Below are 19103 nucleotides of genomic sequence, written 5' to 3'. Positions count from 1 at the left end.
TCTACATAATCTGCTTTAACAACTCATCTTGAAACATACAGCACAGGAGGAGTCATCTTAAACCTCCAGTGAGAAACGAGCCAACAGAGATAAATAAAATGGCTGAAAATGTTGAAATGGGTGCAGTCTTTTGTTTACACAGCTCAAAACTAACACTTTTGTTAAGTGATGATGTGTGCAAACATCTATAATCCAGTGCTGTCAAGCCCTGGAGAAAATCAAATAAAAAGAAGGTTATTCTAGTAAAGCATGTAGAAAATTGCAAGCCTGCAATACAATCTGTCTTTGAGCTGGTTTGCATTGTGTGCTAAATGACGGGCTACAATCTTGTAAGGGACTTAATCATGTCACATGATCAACCACAGCTTAAAACAACAGCCAAAACATATTTTCCTTTGAAAGAAATATACCACAAAGATGAGGCAGTAAATGGAGCAAAACATGTGTGAATTGATTATTAATAACTGGTTTAATTCAAAAGCTACATCTCCTCTTTTCAATCAAGCAGTAGGCAGCTGACCTCATCAAATGCTGAGGACCAGGTACTTGGCAAAGACATCAGTGGAGACACTCAGCCAAGGGTCCAGCCAGCCCAGCTGATACAGTTCAGCTCTCAGCTGATACAGCAGTATATTGGAATGTAGCTATTACATTTTCATCTGCAGCTGCTCTTCTTTCAAGGGCCACATCCCATTCTCTTTCATCCCATATACCCTACGCTGTGGGTGAGCGACAACAAGGAAACAGAGACTGGTCTGAGGAGTGAAGCAGTGATGCACTGGCTTCACTCTTCTGCAGTGCCACTGATGATGTGCTTGAAGGAGAATGGAGAAAATTTGTACCCGGCTCCCACGTAGAACTTGTTCTGAAACTCCACCCTGGGGAGGAGCAGAGGAAGGCATCAGTGCTGCTCACGGGCAGGATTTACTGGCAGCCAAGAGGCTTATACATGGCACCCATGAGAAGAGGGAGGCCACGATAGATAGTGGCCTCTGAGACAGGACATAGGCTCTTTCTGGAGCCAGCAGTGAGACACAGGCAGCCCAGGGAGCAACCTGGCATGCATCAGCTTAGACTTTCCATCAGCCAGCCTGGAAATGCTTGTTGTGAGGCCAGTCAGCAGAACTTTGCCTGCCCAGTAACCTGCTTCCAGCAGCTCTGAGAGCTGGGATAACCACCTGCTGCTTTAACACTCTGGTAGGAGACAGACATCTCCCATGCCCTGCACAATGACAAGCACCTGCACCCTGCACCCTGTTTTTCCTTGTCAGTGTTTGTGGTTTATGGTGGGACATTACATAATGGAAAAAAAACACAGCTTGGCTGCTCAGGCAGGAAGATGAGTTATGGTGGTGGTAAAGGGTGTTTTGCCACCTTGGTCTCACTTACATACTAGCCTGACAGTGCATCTGCACTGCTGTCCTTGCCTGCACTGACATCCAGTTAAGGCAGATATGAGCTAACTTGAAACTGCTTTGCCACAAAGCCAAACCAGCCTGGAGCTCAACTTGAGCTGATGGCACAAGCGTTGACCCAGGTTTTCATCAGGTTTTGTGCCCCCAGCTGAACTCTTCCTGACCTAGGCACTCCCAGCCCTGTTGTCTGACAATAACCTTTGACAGTAATCTTGTTTGATGGTAACCTTGGGTGGGATAAACAGCCAGTGGTGGGGCTGTAGAGCCTTTGAGCCTTGTCATGCAGGTCAAAGTGGCTTTGCTGGCTCTGCACATTTACCAGGACAGAACTGCAGGTTGCCAGTGGCCTCACATGCTCACAGCCACCACAGGCACAGGAGGACAAGCAGGTTGCTCCAGGGAGCAGCTCAGAGCGGGGAGCTCTGAACTCCCTTTGGAGGAGTCTCCCTCGCTTCACTTGCCAAAAGCAACTGATGTTCTAATGCACAGGTACTAGTACAGCGTGTCTAGTACTGGCTGACGGGGCCACCTGTGTTCACAGCCTGATCCCTTCCAAAGACTGCTCCAAGAAACCTCCAGAAGACCACACCACCTACCAGTGCAGACGCAAGGCATGTAGGAAGGCAGAGAGCCCCTCCATGACCAGCAGGATGGCCACTGTCAGCACTGCAAATGCTGCAAAGATAATGAAGATGACAATGAGGCCTATCCAGCCACTGCTGCTCAACCCGTTGTGCATCACCATGGTCCAAAGCACCTCTGACAGCTCTGTAGAAACAAATAAAGGGAAAACAGTGCTAAGCAACAGCTGTGGACAGACATGCAGTCTGCCAGCTCACCCATTTTTCCCAGTCAGATGAATTGGCCTAGGATAAAATGCACATGATAGTAAGATATACATGACAGTGATCACATATGGCCACCTCGCCTCTCCATGATGACCAGGGAAGGAAAGTGGATGCAGCTTGTTTTCCATTGCTCCTCTTCACTGTGTTAGAAGCTGATGGTGCTGTTTTGGCTTAACTTTGCATCACAAGTCCATGGAAGCACACTACCAAGGCTTCTGTTAGCCTGTCATGATACACTCATCAGTTTAATTTACACTTCCTTAACATGGCAGGTAGGCAGTATGTGAAGCCTTCTAGGACTGCCTGCTGCTAAATCCCAGTGAACATGATCAATTGACATAGTCAATACATGTGCAGATTAGGATACAAGCTGCACTGACTGAACCTAGCTAAGAATCACAGGAGACATGTAATTCCCACTTGTTCTCCAAACCACTTCTCCTAGGGTGTCATGGAGATTCTGTGGTGGGGAAAAAAAAAAAAGACAATTGGTTGGTCCCACACAAGGCAGGATGATTTGTGTTCAGGTTTCTTGCCATGCTCTTAAAGATTTTTTTTTGTGCACAGGTTTATACCAACATTCACAGCACTGGTATATCTGACATGTACTCTCAGCTCAATAACATATTCCTAACTTAACTACCCCAGTCACACAGGAGCACACAAGAGCAATTTTTCTCTTGTGATACAGGCAAAGCAAGGATTTAGCCCAGGTTTCTACATCTGGATGCTCCAGCCACCAGTTCAGCCTCCCAGGGATCCCTTCCAATTGCTGCTCTCAGGAAAAAAAAATCTTGTTGATGTAATTTTGTAATGCTGCAAAGGAATATGGTGGTTCTCCAGGCAGAATACATAGGACTGCCCTTAGCTAAGCTTTTTAGTTGGTTTATTTTATTTTATTTAGATATCTGTCCTCCATGTAAAGCTAATGTGTATTAGCTTCCACTCAACTCCTACTAAGCTCATTTCTGTGTCAAGCAGTACAGCTCACCCCTGTCAACCCATGGCACGCCACACCACAAGCCCTCCCCTTTTTGTTTTCATTTTTTTTGTGCTCAATTCTTTAGGGCAGGTGCAACTCCTAGCCAGAGGCAGTACAGCAATATTAATAAAAAACATTTCAGAAAAATTAGAGACGTTGAAAACCCAAAGTTCCAGCCTGAGGCAGTTTCTAGTATTTGAGCATTTGTTTTTATCATAAATCAAGGCAAAAGACATTGAAATGCTGTACATTTTTCATGGAATGTAAGGTTCCACTGAATGTCGCTGGGAAAAATCCCAGTGAAAATGACAAATTCCAGAAGCTCTTGAACCAGATCTTTTCTTTCTAGTTTGCTGAACAAAATCAAAATAACTGTTTCAAGTAATTTTGACATTTGTCTGCATACCCTGAGGCTACAGCAAATGCTTCTTGGAAAAGAAGCTATGACTCCATACTGCCTTTACCTCCATGGACTGGACTACCCATTTAGACTGCACCACCCACTGTGCCACACACCGTGAGGACTATTCCAGAGGGGTGGCTACAGAGCAGCGTGGGAAAGGGGCCCCAGCCAGTAAATGCAGTCAGGAGCTGACTCACACATAGCTGCCAGGGATCACCACTGAAAACTGAGATGGCCACTGTGAAATGCTTGGATTGACCTGTGTGTAATGGCCAGTCTTCGCGAGCGAAGATTTGGGACCTAACCTGAAGCAAAATATCCTGAGACACAAATGGCCACAAGGAGAACTTGGATTTCATGAAGAAATCTGCAGAAATACTCAAACACCAGCAGAGGCAGTGATCAGCACGGAGTTGCTGGTCAGGAAACTAACAGGTGGACAATCACTCACGTGCATGGGCCAAGCTCAGCGCCCAGAGCCGCAGGTAGGATGCTGTGTTGGAGATGCAGCCAAGGCAGTATTCAATGGTGTGGATAGCTTGGTGGACAAATATGTCTCCAAAATTGAACTGAAACAACATAAAACCAAACACATTTTATTAGTTCCTAGTTCAGGACTTCCTGGCTAACAGAGCAACACTCCACGAAAGGCTCTTCGTACTCCTTCCTTTTCCTTGCTGTGTCCCAAGCAACGCAAAGATATTTCCCAGGTAAAGGGACTGCTCTGAAAGGTGTCCATTCTGTATGATCTTCCCGTACATTCTCCTTGGAGAAATACAATTCCAGTGAAAACCAAATGCTCGGGAAACAGCTCATATTCCACTCTTACAATTTCAAATATTTAAATGTCGATCCAATTGCTAACAATGCGATTTCTGATAGAGAGATAAGTCCTTAGGTAAAATAGTGGCTTTCAGACTATCTGCCTATGGGCATACACATTTTGTGAGATATCACTGAATTATTGTGTCTTATAATAATGAATAAACAAATCTGTGAAGATTTTCTGTGACTGGGAACAGCCAGCAATATCAACACTCAATATTGTTGATACTCCCAACTGCCACAAAACACTTCTGTTACTTTTTCCTGGGCTGTTGCCTACTGCAGAAGCCAGACAGTATCTGCCAAAGGAAGACTTTTCTCCTTAGTCAACAGTTCTGGCTTCCAACTTTTAAATTCTCCTTTGTAAAATAAAGGGAGGAAAACTCACTGACTCTTGGGAAAGGGTTGACCTTCTCTGGGTGCAATGTGGAAATGAAACAACCACCCCTGAGGAAACAAAATCTTGAGGTTTGTAAAAGCTTGAGGTTTGTAAGAATACCTGCCACCACCAGGCAAAACTGAAGGAAAAATTTAGGGGAATTATTTCAGTGAAAATTCAAACCTCTTTCTGTTTGGAAACACAAAGTGCTACAACAGTGTGTGTTGACATCTTGTTAAAAAGAAGGGCTGACAACTCTGAAAAAGTCTTCTGCTTGACTTTGTGTCTTCTACTATTGTGTCTGTCTCAATAATTTCCTGCCCAAATTTTCTTACCTCTTCATCATCACCTTCATGTCCTTCATGGCCACCACTGTGGTCTCCCTGGGAAGCTTTCTTGGAGTGATTGGTCTCTTGGACATCTACCTCATTTTCACCTCCAGGGTTTCCTGAGATGGCTTGAGAACGGATCTTTCAGAAACAAAATGTAATAAATCTTTTGTCATGCTACAGGCTGATACCAAAATGAAGAAGTCCATGGCACAGAACTCCCTCAATAACCTCATGATGGGTAACACATGGAGGATTATATCATCAACACGAAGACAATTCAAAAATAGTCAGTCATCCTGGACTACAGAAACTGAATATTCCCATGGAATGGCTAATAATACCTAAATATTTTCCATCCTAGAGCATTTTCCAGTGCTTTCAACTGTTCTATAGCTAGTTTCTAGTCTCACAATGTATCCTTTGACCCCACCATAGGAAAGTCCATCCCTTTTGGCAATTGAGAAAACTGAGGCACATTAAAGCTGATGATCTCAATCAGATGGGTGCAAATTAAAGGAATTAGCATCAAGTGAAAGAGCACGAAGCCAGAAAGGATCATGTGACTCGATGAAGGTCACACATTTACTGGGATACAAACAGAAATACAATTCAAAGCTCTTGTTTCACTTTAAATTGACAAAAACCTCATGGCAACCCATCTTCTCCCTGTAATTATTCTTTACAGAGATTTTCTAGAGGCCTGAATAACCTGATCTGAGTCTCACTCCAAAAACAACAGCACAGCATGAGAATAGCCCTACATCATGTAACAGTTCTCTTATACAGCATAACCAAATATGGACCTCATGGCTTTGCTCAGGTTCTGTCACTCTTTATAGCTTCCAGGAGGTTTCATGGGAAGGGTCTCATGACAACATATTGTTTCCTATTGCAGCAGTAATCACTGTCACACCCACTTTATCTTTGCTTTACCTGAATGTCAGCGTAGAAAACAGATTTTGTTGCAAACATATAAATCTGGGGGAATGTAAGATGTGATCAGACAGCTAACATATGAAAATTAGGAATGGAAATATGGGGACACAATAGGAGGTAGGGAAAACCTGTCAGATGTTGCTAGCATAAAAGCAGGAGATGGAGTCAGCCATGTCAAGCTTCCATCCAAATCCCAGAAGAATGACAAAATAAGAAATTACAGCGCAGAGGCAGGGCTGCAAAGGTCTCCCAGGGACCTGGCTTTCAGTTATAGGTCAGAAGTGACTGCGTTGGAAAAGGTCAAGCAGCACAGCCAGCATCTCTTTCTTCAAATGGAAACATCTGTGCCCTATAAAAGGCACTCCAGGCACTAACTCTAACTACAAAGAGAAGTAAATCTTGACAGACAAGTAAAGTCCTATTAGTGTAATAAAGGAGAGAACTAATGAACAACTGGGAAACTGCAGCTGCCACAGTTATGTGGTGAGGAGCTGGGCAAACCACAGAGCCCATGGGAAGGAGGGCTCTGTTAATGTGAAGGCAATCACTTAGGGAAGAAAGCACTGCTAGAAAGTGGGCAACAGCTCTTAAATCAAGCTGCTTCTTTAAGCAGTGTTTTCTCTCCAATACCAGGACTATCAGAAATGCTCCATTTCTACAGAGCAGCTAATTGGTGGTTAGTGGTGATTGTGGACTAACAACTGAGGTCTTTGCCCTGTCTTGGCTTTACCAGAACTTCAGTCTTTCTAAACTTTCTGTGACTTTGCATATGACATGTGAAAGAGCTTGATGTCAGCTTAACAAATAGGGCATGGCCTTGCGACCAAAGGTCCTACTTCCAGGGATATGTTTCCTTCTCCAGAGATATTTAAAAGCTGACTGGACACAATCCTGAGTAACAAGCTCTAGGGGACCCTGTTTGAGCAGGGAGGATGGACTAGATGACCTCCAGTGATCCCTTCCAAACTTAACCATTCTGTGATTCTGGTTTAGATGGCTCAAACATGTCCATACACATGCCCTTGGTGTATGTGGCATAAAGCACACTTTGAACTCATCAGCGAGAGTCTGAGATCAGAGAAGAGCACTTCTTAATTAGATCACTGCAAATGAGTTTTGGGGTCTATCTCCTCATTCTTGCCTCCGCTGTACTGAATCAGCCTTGACTGATCCACATCCCTTACCATGCGCTGTGCTTTCTGGTGGTTGGCTCGGAGGATGAAAGGTTTAATTAGGAGCATCCAGGGAACAGCAATCAGAGCAAATATGACCAAGAAACTCTGCACTTCTTTCTAAAAGACAAAACAACAACAAGAACAAAAAGTTATTTTACTTCCTTTAGCCAACTATATTTATGGTTAGAAACCTGATTCCGTAAAATGGTATTTTTTTTTAATACAACAGATATACTCCCTGCTTGGCTGTGTATCTTCTGCTTGTAAGGACATGAAAATAAATGTATACTGCTTAAGGCTCCAGAAAGCACTTCCAGATAGAGATGGCTGGAGATTTGGAGGTGAAAGGCTTTCATGCTGGAAAGAGCTAATTTACCAAAACCCAATGTTACTGACTTGAACCTGGCTGTCCAGTGTCCCAAGGGAATGTCCTAACTGTTGTGGGAGCCAGTCAGTCTGCCTTGCTTTGATCAGTGTGGCAATGCTGCAGTAAGAGCCAAGTCATTTAAGTCTTGCCCTGGATTTGCTCTAGATTTGCAATTCCAGAAGGGAATTGAATTCCCATAGCTTAGGCTTGGTACCACATTGTCCCAACAACATAAGGTGTTCTTTCAGTGCAGTATGGCTCCCCTATTGCTGTCCTAACATAACTGCTTGTACTTCAGGAAAAAAAATGACAACAAAACAAACAAAGAAAACCCTTAACTACAACTTCTGCATTTTCTTAAAGCTGGCTCAGATCTCAAATCACCTTATGATTTGTCTCACACAATATTGCATTCAGACTACCCAGGTGGATGGCACAGACTGTTATTGGTGAGGCAAGGAGATAGGAATCTGAGAAAAAAAAATTGCCATCTTGGGAAGGCTTTGGGTTGTTACAAAGCGAAATGTTACCCAAAGACTTTCTGAAGGCTGGGAAAACTGTGTTTTCCCAAACTCCCTCTGAAGCCTTAACACAGTTACTTGGAACTGATTGAGACTCTCTACTAACTGACTCCCCAGCAGCCCTAAAACTGAGCTCACGCTGAAGTGCCAGAGTGTGCAACTGTATAGAAGTAGGTGCACAATGTGGCTGGATGCTGCATTTGTTTGCATATTCTTCATTGATGTTGCTGATATAAAATCAATCAAAGAAAAAAAAATTCCATGTTTTGACCAAATAAATAGAGATGAATTTAAAGGAAGTTTTCTCTTAGAGGAGATTTTTTTGATGGTACTTTTGTCTTTTTTTTTTTTTTAATAACTCCCCAGAGGAGATATTTCTGACAAGAAGCTGCCATAAAATCCTCTAGGTGCTTCTATTTTTTTACATGAAGTTGTGAAATATTTGACTTTTTCAAAGAAGAAATAAGAAATTATGAAGGGAGGGAGATGTCTCTAGCGTCGTGACCACACTTCAGGACAGCACATCTGCAACACCCAGCTTTGCATCCATAATCACCCTTCTTTCCTTTTTTCACCAAAAGTATCTTCAATTGCACCATTGTTCTTGTAAGGATAACATTGAGGTTCTCTCTGCATCACTGATTGATAGCTTCTCTGTCCTATCTGTCTACAAGGCCAACACAAATACCAGAGGAATAAACTTCACTTCTGTGACAGGCACTTGTGATTGAGCTTCTGAACCTGTTCCCCATGTCCTTATGCCCACTCTCCACAACACCCACTGCAAATACAAAACCAACTACAGTGGAATCAAGCTGCTTGATCCATACCTGATGCAGATACAGTGGAGCGTTTGAAGTGTCACTATAATTGAACAGAAACATGTTGATGAAGTGGATGAGGATGCTTGGTGCACTCTGGGATGAGTGGACATCAAAATGACACCATTTGAAAATAATCATGAAGACCAGGTAGCCAAAAAGAGAGATAATAAAAATCATCTCTGGAATGAACTGAAGGATAATGTTTATATATCTCCTGAAGTAGCTGGAAAAAATCAGGAAAGATAACTACAATTAATACACTAGGTATTAATACAAGTTTGCACCCAAGTATGGCAGTACTGTACACTACTTAGTCTTTGGAAAACAACCTAATGAATACACAGCTGTCACTAGCCAAGAAAGAACTCTGTAATTACAGGCTATATCAATGAAAGCTATTGTTTAAATACAAGATCTTTGTTGTACTGATTACCTTCAGATTTTTATACTTGACCTACCAGTATCTCAGCACCTCAAAACATTACTACATTGAAATAGAAGCCAATTTTCAAAAAATGGCTAGTTTACAAGGTTAGCATTATATTCTGAGGAAGGTCAGAACCAGGTGTAGTATCAGTTATGTAGGGGCATTCCCCTCTGTCATCTGCAAACACTTCTGTCCTTGAAGGTCACCACCTCATTTCAGCTTTAGAGAGTCTCTCAAGACAATAGTGTCAGCCCCTCCACTCTACCACCATGTCCTATTTTTTGTTGCAAAATATAGAGGCAGAGATGTAGACACACAGACCCACAGACCCTGACTAAAGGCCCACTAAGCCAGGTGAAACTCACACACACACATACTCGGCAAGATTTCAGTGTACTTTGGTTTAGACCAAGAGAGATTGTCTTTCAAGAGAAAAATTGTCCATAGTGGGAGGTGCTATGTATTTTTAATTTAGTGTATTTCAGTATTTCTGCTATATATTTTTAATTTAAAGTACTTCAGTATTTCTGCAGAATCAAGAATATAAGAAAGTTAAAAAGAGAGTTTATTCAAGAAAATACCTGCAATGTAATGGCTGTCCTTCGGACTTAGCACCATATACCAACCACAGTGTGAGTCAGTCAGTGTACGGGGCAGTTCAAGTCATCAGTCAAAGATATGAGGCTTTCTTTGAATGAATGACACTAGTTTAGTGATGAGGGCCTGTGTGCTGCAGCAACAGGCTTGGTGAAACAAACTTACATGTGGTTGAAGAGACTGAGTATCACCCCAAAAATCATGTGCACAATCCCTATGACAACCGACATCTTCATTTTGTAAGAGTTCAGGAAAGTCAGCTTGTTTGACGCAACATTCCAGATCTTCGGGGAAAGGAGCAGAGAAAGAGAGAGAAGAACAAGATTTTCAGGTGTTTGATCAGTAACAGACTTGTGAAAGTTGTTGCTTTGACACCATCAATTTACTACTCTCAGTTATAGTAAGAAGATAACAAGCAATGGAATTCTAATTGTTCCTTATAATACTTTTCACTTTGCCAAGCTTCTCATCTAAAAAGTATAAGTATTAGCCTTGTTTAACAGAGGAAACAACAGGAATGTATTATGATTCTGTGACTTTGCTTCAGCCCTCCAGAATCCAATGCAAAGGCTGGTAGCAGAACTTTTTCTGTGTCATTCCTTGTCTTTAGGCTGAGTCATCTTCTTGAGCAAAGATGGAAAGGCATGAGAAAATTCCTCCTGCTGCTATGGAAATTTGTTCCACCTTCACCAGAGAAGTACTGAGAGCAGAGCATTTTCGAACTTTTTGTTTGAAAAAAAAAAAGCTCTTCACAGCTCTTTGGTCGTGGAGATCAGCATATCACCTGCCTCTCTGCAGTAACTTTTCAGTTATGTTAGGACAGTAACCATATGTCTCTTCTCAGTCCTGTCTTTTTCATGCTACAAAGCTTCAGGGTTGCTTCTTCTTTCCTCTAAAACTTCCTAGAATCCCTAGTCTTCTGTTCTCAGAGACAGTAAGTAGATACCACTTTTCCAGACCCTAAGTATAGTACCTGAACAGAAAGGAGGAAGACAGGATTATTTGGAAGGTGAAACATTAGCTTATGCGCCTTGGTCCAACATGCTTTGCCCCCATTATAGCTACAGAAGACTGCCTAGCTTTTGCATCTCAGGGTGACTCTTTTTTTCCAGGATACACCTCAGTCATCCCACCAGGATTTACAAAATGCAAAGAGCCATCTGTCCTTCTGGGCAAATAACATGGATAATTTCAACAGAGAAGGCCATGTGCTTTCAGTCTACCCCTTCCCTGCCAGGATTTGTTTAGCCGTTCCTCCCTCCCAGCCAGGGGTCCCAGTCTCTTGAGTTGGCAGAAGACAAGTTGGAAGTGGTAGTCTAGGTAAACCTAAATCAGGGATGTGTCAGAGCAATATACAGAAAACTCAGCTGCTTCTGACATGGCTTCCTGAACTGGACTGCCTACATCCTGGGCAGAGCTTTAGGGCTGAATTTATTAAAAACTTACTACAAGGTCAATGTCTCTAAAAAGCAGGGGAAGCCAGTGTTTCTTTGTGTGACCAACAGAAATGAGAGCACATTCAGTAGGGAACAGAGGTTAATTGGCTAATGTGAAGTTTGAAAGAGGAAAGCATGATGTTAACAACTACATTTCAACACATGATCAAGACAGAATGGCAAGAAAAATGCAAGTAGGACAGAGAAAATGTGGATAAGTTAACTAATACTGGCCTTTACTTTACACTTCATACAATAAATAGACTGCATTAAAATTGGGACTTTGCCTTCAAACTGGTGAGGTATCTCTAGAAGGGGTTAAATACCCAAGTGAGGAAACTGAGTCCATCAGACTGTTGATTGAGCGAAGACTGTAGCACAAGACCACCCTCCAGCAAAATCGAAGATCCTTCCTTCTTACCATTTTGCTGCTGCCTGTGCAAAACCGTCAGCAATATATATCCTTAATATATATCCTTAATTGCTAAAGAAAAGCATCAGAAGGACTGATGAATGGGAAGAGGGTAGTGGTTAATGAAGTTGTATTGAATAGTGTAGGATCTGAGCATGATGTAAATGGTATGGAATAAGGGGTGGAATGTGCTGGGTTTGTCTGGGGTAGAGTTAATTTTCTTCGCTGTGACTAGTATGGGGCTGTGTTTTGGATTTCTGCTGAACACAGGCTGGATAATATAGATGGTTTTGTTATTGTTGAGCAGTGCTTACACAGAGCCAAGGCCTTTTCTGCTCTTTTTACTGCTATGCTGGCGTGGAAGTTAGGGGTGCTTGGGAGGCTGAGAGGAGACACAGCCAGGACAGGTCACCCAAACTGACCAAAGAGATATTCCATACCATGTGACATCATGTTCAGTATATAAAGCTGAGGGGAAGAAAGAGAAGGGGGGGGACATTTGGAGTGATGACATTTGTCTTTCCAAGAAATCGTTACATGTGATGGGGCACTGCTTTCCTGGGGATGGCGAATCACGTGCCTTCCCATGGGAAGCAGTAAATTCATTCCTTGTTTTGCTTTGCATGGCTTTTGCTTTCCCTGTGAAACTGTCTTTATCTCAACCCACGAGTTTCCAGGCTTTTACCCTTCTGATTCTCTCCCCAGTCTCACCGGTGGGGCAGGGGGCGAGAGGCTGTGTGGGGCTTGGTTGCTGGCTGGGGTTAAACCACGACAGCTCTGTAAAGAACAGGCAAAGATCAAGAACTGAAAAGCACAGCTTCAGGAGAGAGTGCAGGGACCTACTGATGTACCTGATATGTAGAAACAGGATTGAAATACAAATTATCTTAGAGCAATTTAATTTAATTACCGGATCTATTCCAAATGGATATGGATTTCCAGAGTAGACTCCTGGGACTGCTGGATCCAACTGCAGCACCGTATTGTCTAGAAGCACGTCCTTACTACAAGAGAAAAGGGAAATGACCTTTGCAGCTTAATCTCTCCATCTAAGCCTATGGTATATTTATGTGAGGTGTGCTGAGGACTACCACATGATATCTGTATCCAACTCCAACCTCTCTATGACCTGTTATCCTGCACTTGTGTGCACATGAGTGTGTAAATGGGCCTCACAGAATGACAGTCTCCATCACACTGATAATTCTCTATGCATCAGTCCTGGACACCTGCAGATTTTTATGCACATCAGTGCCTGAACAAACGGGCGTGTTCCCAAGGACTCTATATTTCCATTTCAATAGCAAGTTCATCTGTGTGTGTCAGACAAAACCTCTGATTCATTCATGACTGCATCCACAGCAGGGAGTTCTTCCCTTCCCCACACAAGCAGTCTTTCTTTCCAAGCCTACGTGCTCCATTTGCTGTGGTTTCACTTCTTTCCTACATTTAGCCACTTACTTCCAAGTGTTATTTTTAAACATGGGGATGATATGCCAGGAGGAACCAAAGAAGTTGAATGATTTGGAGAAGCAGTCATTATAGATGAATCCAGTGTACATGGAGAATATGCCCATGAGCAGGATCAGGTAGCGCCCGCTGAAAAAGGTATTCCAGATCTGCAGGAGGAGAAGGCAGTGACAGTGACCAAAGTACCCACAGGTCCACCAGGTGGTGGCCCTCGCCCAACAGGAGACATGATTGTACTAATCCATGTACATACAATTATTCATAGGAGACTTTGAGTCCCTTAGGCTCATCTAGGTCTATGTGTCTCAGTAGTCATAATTATTTGCCAAATTTCTACCTCATGAGTATCTTCAAAGAATCTCCTCTCAGCCTTTGGGAGGCTAGATGTCCCCTTTATCAAATGGGGCTGATGAGCCTTTTTCTATGCTTAAAGGGTGCATCAGCTCCCCGGTACTCACCTCATTAGTGCTCTTCTGGGCCAGAAGGCTCTTCTCATTAATGACCATCCAGAGTGCAAAGCCCAGCATGACAGCACCATGGCCACAATCCCCAAACATCACCGCAAACAAGAAGGGGAAAGTAATGATAGTGTATGGAGCTGCAGGAAGCAAAGGATGAAAAGCTCAGCTGCTTCCAAAAAAAAAAAAAAAGGCCTCAGCAGAGAAGCTGTCTATCCCATCAGGCCATTCCTTACAGCTGCTGCCCTTAAAGGCCTCCCTGATCCCTCCCCTACTCACCAGGCAGTCAGATCTAGTGCAGAACTAGCTTTACCATCAGAAAGATTGTCCAGTTGTATGACCTGTATCTTCCTTGCAGTTTTCTTGTCTCACCATAATAAGCACCACGTGTAGAGAACTGCATTGTTTTGCAATGCCATAATGTACTTGAAGTTCACTATCACGTTTCTCAATCTGTTCAGCCTCAACAATCTGAGTTAATCTGACCCTTTTCCATGGGTCCCAATTTCTAGGCATCTCTTAATTTGCAGTGGTCTCTCTGAGATTCTCTACCAATGGTTTCACACTTTTGTCAGGTCCTTTTGGCCTTTTTTGCCTCAACACAATGAGCTCAACTTACATTTGTCTTATGAGCTACATTCTTTCCCTCAGAGCTGCTACCTCACCATTTTTTCCCCATCTCATATTTGTATAGTTCATTATTCCCATCACAAGAATGGGAAGAAGATCAACAGCCAAATTCTTTGCTTGAGAAAATACATGCCTATGCACCAAAGACTTCCAATATGGTTCAGATTTCTTAATCAGCAAAGAGTACACATTTTAGAATGGTGACAGAGCTCAAAGGCTTAACTTTGGCTCGTGCAAGCCAGGTGCAGGTAGCTGAATGTTTCTCACCTGGGTTCATCTCTCTGTAGTTGCCCACACCATACGCATCCACAATGTTCTGAAATCCAGCTGTGAACTTGTTGGTCCTGTTGAAGGTGGGTGGTGCCATCCTGGTGTGTATGGCAGTAAGGATAGGGGCAATGGTAGAGCCACTGCGCTCCTGCAAACCCAGTGACAAGGGCAGACACAGTCAGAGTGGCTAGGAGAGAAAAATCAGCCCCACAACACCACAATCTGCATCCAAACATGCACAGGCAGCAACATGAAAGCTGGGCTCAGGAGTTTTATTTCTCAACCCTTTCTCTAATATCCATGTTTTTCTATTTTCTGTGCTATTGATTTGTTCAGGGAAAGACGCCAGTACTGCTGGCTCATGGACCAGTCACCTGCTAAGATTTAGTGCTGACCTTAAACTCCCTGAGTCCAAGCGATCATACAACAACCTCAACTTAAAACAGAGAAGGTAGCCCAGCATTATGGTAACAGACAAGTCTGAACATATGCTCAACATATAAACAATGCAGTTTGGGTGAAAGCTTCAAGGACCCAAAATGTTGGTCTCTTACCATTCCTTGATGGAGAGCTCTTTTTATCCGGTCAGCATCAGCCACTGGGAACCAGATCTCTGCAATGACACACTGCTGGGTGACGTCGATGTTACAGCAATTCAGGATGTGGTAGATAGCCTTGATTTTCTTCACTTTGATCCCCCAGGACCACAAGTTGGCTGCTGCCTCATACAGCAGTCGCTGGCGATGGGACTCAGTTTGTGTCATCACCTGTAAGCATAGCATGGGCAGCACTCGAGATAGGGAAGCATGGGGGGCATGATCTATTCAGTAGTTAATTGGAGAAGGCAGGTGGAAGAGGGTTGCAGAAAGGGAATGATTTGTATGAATGAGTGGGGTCTCCTGTAGGGCAGTGTGTGCAGGTCTGGACACGGGAGCACTTGACACTGAGTGCACAGTGCTGCTCACTAAGGACTCTCCCTGGATGGTCCCAAGTCACTATGAGCGTAGAGGAGATCACTGGGAGTTACTGAGCTGTGGAATTGGCTCCTTACCCAGTTGCTTATAGACTTGCCACATCTCACTACACACTCCCAACCTGACATCTCCAATAGGCAGCTCTGTGCCATGAACTTAAGGCGTATCACATCCACGAGCTAGAGCCACAATGGCCCTCGAACCTCCATGCCTCATGTGGCCACCACAGCGCTGCTGCGTAAGTGAATGAAGGAGATAATGTGTTAGGAAGATAATCTGTGTGGTCTGCAGGTGCTAAAGAAGTCTGGCTGCCCATGATGCTCGGGAGTGACAGCAGTCCAATTTGGAAGCGGACTTGTGTACAGGCTTGGCAGTCACAGGCATCCACAGAGTGGGTGACAGCAGGATGCCAGCTGCCAGATGGACCACCTCAGGCTAACAGGGTGCCCATTCTTTCCTGCCTCAGGACCCAATGACTGTCATGTGTCAGGATACACAGGCAGGAGCTCCTCCAAGAGGTGTGAAGTCCTGATACAGTGTACAAATATATAAGCTCCTGAGCACCCGTAGCAACTGAACTTGTAGTTTTCAGCCCCATAGTAAATGTTGGAGACTTGTACTTCTATAACAGCAGTCTTGGGTTTCCAATGCTAATGTGATAAGCACCCCAAGATTTTGTCAGTAAGAAAACTTAATGTAAATATAAAAGAAATCCTTAGAGTCCCCTCTAAGCCTTGTACTACAGTTGTGACTGAACAACTTTGCAAGCTGCTGAGGGCAAACCATGCTCTAAAAGCTAGACTAATCTTGAACAATGTGCAATTTGGTCACAATATCTGTAGCCTGCTGATGATCTTATATTCCACTCTTTAGCCCCATACCATAAGGTCTAAATCTCTGGCTTTGCATGGAGAACAGCAGCAAGTAGTTTTTAAGCCACTCGTGGGATGCTTTCCCCCAGCAGCTCCTGGAGGTTGTAAATGGGCAGGGCAGAGTGCAAGCACTGGCCTTTGCAACTGGTGGGGGCACCACTCCTGGGCTGGTGGCTTCATTCCCAGCCCCTGGCCACCTCTGCACAGCTAGCTCCCAAAACAAGCCTGGGGTCTGGCCATGGTCAAAGGGTTTCAGACAGGACAAGTATCTGGGCAGGTCCCACTTGCAGGGTTCAATCCTCAGTGAAGCCGCTGCCACTTACTGTGTTTAAATCCTCAATCCTTGTGTTGACTCCGTCAAGCATTTCTCGGCGCTCAGTGGCAGACTCCGGACAGGGATAGACTGTGGCACGAAATCTAGCCTCAGTAAAAGAGAAGTGAGAAACACCATTTATTTGACTGAATTTTCTTCCTCTGTACTCTTCTCAGCTCAAAGGCAGGGAAACTGGACTTCATTCCTGACCAAGTAGTATATTCTTCTTACATACTATGCAGATGTGTCTGGTTTCACAGAGAGGTCCAAAAGGGTACACTTATCACTTCATGAGAATAAAAATCCCTTCACCTGTTCTAGCTGAAAAAAACCTTCCTGTCTCAGATGATACACAGTAGCTGATATCATACAGTGGTCAGTACTAACATGAAGGCACCTCCCTTTATGCCCACAAGCTGCTTCAACTGCAAAGAGTCCCAACAAAAGCCCACCCTGGCAAAGGCAGCCCTGCTAACACGGTAGCCAACAGATGTCCCTCTTGCACTGAGGCTGGAAAAATACCATGTCCCTGTCTCTGCACTACCCTCTCGCAGGCACTGGGAGAAGGCACCAGCTGAGCTACTGCCGCACTGCAAGCAAGCGCCCTTTGTGCCGGCAGGCTGCGTAAGTAATTAACCCTTGTAAAACAAACAAGCGAGGAAACAAGCATAAACAAACAAAATACTATATCCAAGATAAAACTGAAGGAGGATGGCTGGCTCTTGGCTTCCGGCTCACCTGTTTGGCTAGACAGCTTGGGAAAAAGGAAAGGATGTGGGTAAAGGTTTTTAAACACCTGAGAGTGGTATCTGTTAGCTTAGATATGCCAGGCTAGTATAAATGCTTTTATAAGCTTCCCCCCAAGGTTCTGTTTGGGACATTAAATGGGTTTGTTTAGTGTGGTATAACAAGGACTAATGTGGGATTCTAATATGTGAGCGAAAGTCTTACTTCCATGCAGGTGTTGTACACTGCTTCATCTATGGTATGCAACATGACCTTCTCTAGTACAGCTGCAAGTCACCCTGGTGTAGAGGTGCTTGCACCAGTACAGCACACTGCAGTGTCGTACAGCCACTGCATGATCCTGGTACAGCCAATTACAAATTGGTTGCATGTCTCTCTGAAAAGTGTACAGCTACCTCTCCCGCCTGCAAAACAAGTCCCAGAGGACAATTCCTGCACCGCAGCAAGCACACACAAGGAGCTCCCCCTAGGACCTTGTAGATCACAAGGTGCACTGCTGCAAGACTCTGCACCTGCAAGCCTGAACTGAGCTGAGCTGCTGCAGTAACTAAAACACCAGAGATCCCTCCTTTTTTTCCTACTCGGTTTGTTCAGTGATAGCTAGTGCTTGTGCCACTCCTACTTTAATATTGCCCAACAGATCTGCAGGAAGAGATCCCTCCTCTTTACAGAGTGGGGATCTTCTGCCCACCTAAGGCAATGTGTTTCCACCATCCTGTCATGGAGGTACACTGAGTTAGGGTTGCTGAAGGGCTGCCTTTCTGCACGTGAGCTGAATTAAAAGGCGGTGTAATAGGGTCATAGGGGTCTATTCCTGCTTAAGAGACAAAAATGTTCAGGCTCTATGTACAAATAAGCATCATATTCTGGCTTTGTCCGAGCACAGGATATTTCACCACCTGCTCTCCAAAATCAGTTCCAGCACACACACAAGTGAGGACAGTTGCAAATTGAACAAAACATGCTGCAGTTTCCTAGAGATCAGCCCAGAGCTGTGTGTAATGACAGCACGTGCTCTTCGGCTAAACTTCCCTTTCCAGAATTGAATTTCTCCTCACTCAACACCTGATATTCGTTTCCAAAGGTTATTCACCCCACCTAATTATTTCCATCTTCTTATTCTTCCCAGCTCTTAGTTCATCTTTAATAAGGATTTTTAATCAAACTTGAAAGCTTATTCCTCCATGCTGTACAGTTCCCCCGTTCCCAATAACGTTATTGCAGCAGTGCTGCTTTGATCTTTTAACAGCCACTTTGCATACTGAGTATCAGCTTTGCCCTAATGGCACACACATCTCTGAAAGCTCCAGGAGAATTCAGCAGGGAATCCTTACATCGATAAACCCAGTTTAGTATTCACATTAGCACTGAGGCAGCCGCAAGAAAAGGAGGAAAAGAAAAATTCTTATATTTTCCTCCTCCCTGTTCCCTCCACATCTTTCACTAATAAATTTGTGCACGGACTTAATACTCATGAAATTGGCAGACTA

General features: G+C 43.9%; 1 protein-coding gene across 2 annotated transcripts in view; it reads right to left on the bottom strand.

The window, feature by feature from the left end:
* Positions 1-450: 450 nt before the first annotated feature.
* ATP6V0A4 (ATPase H+ transporting V0 subunit a4) overlaps positions 451-19103 on the bottom strand; it is a 28142-nt gene continuing 9489 nt past the window's right edge. For both annotated transcript variants that reach the window (XM_017804853.1, XM_017804854.1), the window contains exons 9-21: positions 16877-16970; positions 15262-15474; positions 14705-14855; positions 13808-13947; positions 13341-13498; positions 12790-12883; positions 10197-10315; positions 9014-9230; positions 7305-7412; positions 5188-5322; positions 4100-4217; positions 2012-2183; positions 451-878 (exon numbers count right to left, since the gene is read on the bottom strand). In XM_017804853.1, coding sequence (XP_017660342.1) covers positions 785-878; positions 2012-2183; positions 4100-4217; positions 5188-5322; positions 7305-7412; positions 9014-9230; positions 10197-10315; positions 12790-12883; positions 13341-13498; positions 13808-13947; positions 14705-14855; positions 15262-15474; positions 16877-16970 — 1813 coding nt within the window. In that variant the 3' untranslated portion in view covers positions 451-784. The remainder of the gene's footprint in view (positions 879-2011; positions 2184-4099; positions 4218-5187; positions 5323-7304; positions 7413-9013; positions 9231-10196; positions 10316-12789; positions 12884-13340; positions 13499-13807; positions 13948-14704; positions 14856-15261; positions 15475-16876; positions 16971-19103) is intronic.

The sequence above is a fragment of the Lepidothrix coronata genome, unplaced genomic scaffold (genome assembly GCF_001604755.1).
Source record: "Lepidothrix coronata isolate B3197 unplaced genomic scaffold, Lepidothrix_coronata-1.0 Scaffold10, whole genome shotgun sequence".
Taxonomy (NCBI): domain Eukaryota; kingdom Metazoa; phylum Chordata; class Aves; order Passeriformes; family Pipridae; genus Lepidothrix; species Lepidothrix coronata.
The sequence above is the reverse complement of the archived record's forward strand: the minus strand, read 5'-3'. Positions and strand labels throughout refer to the sequence as shown.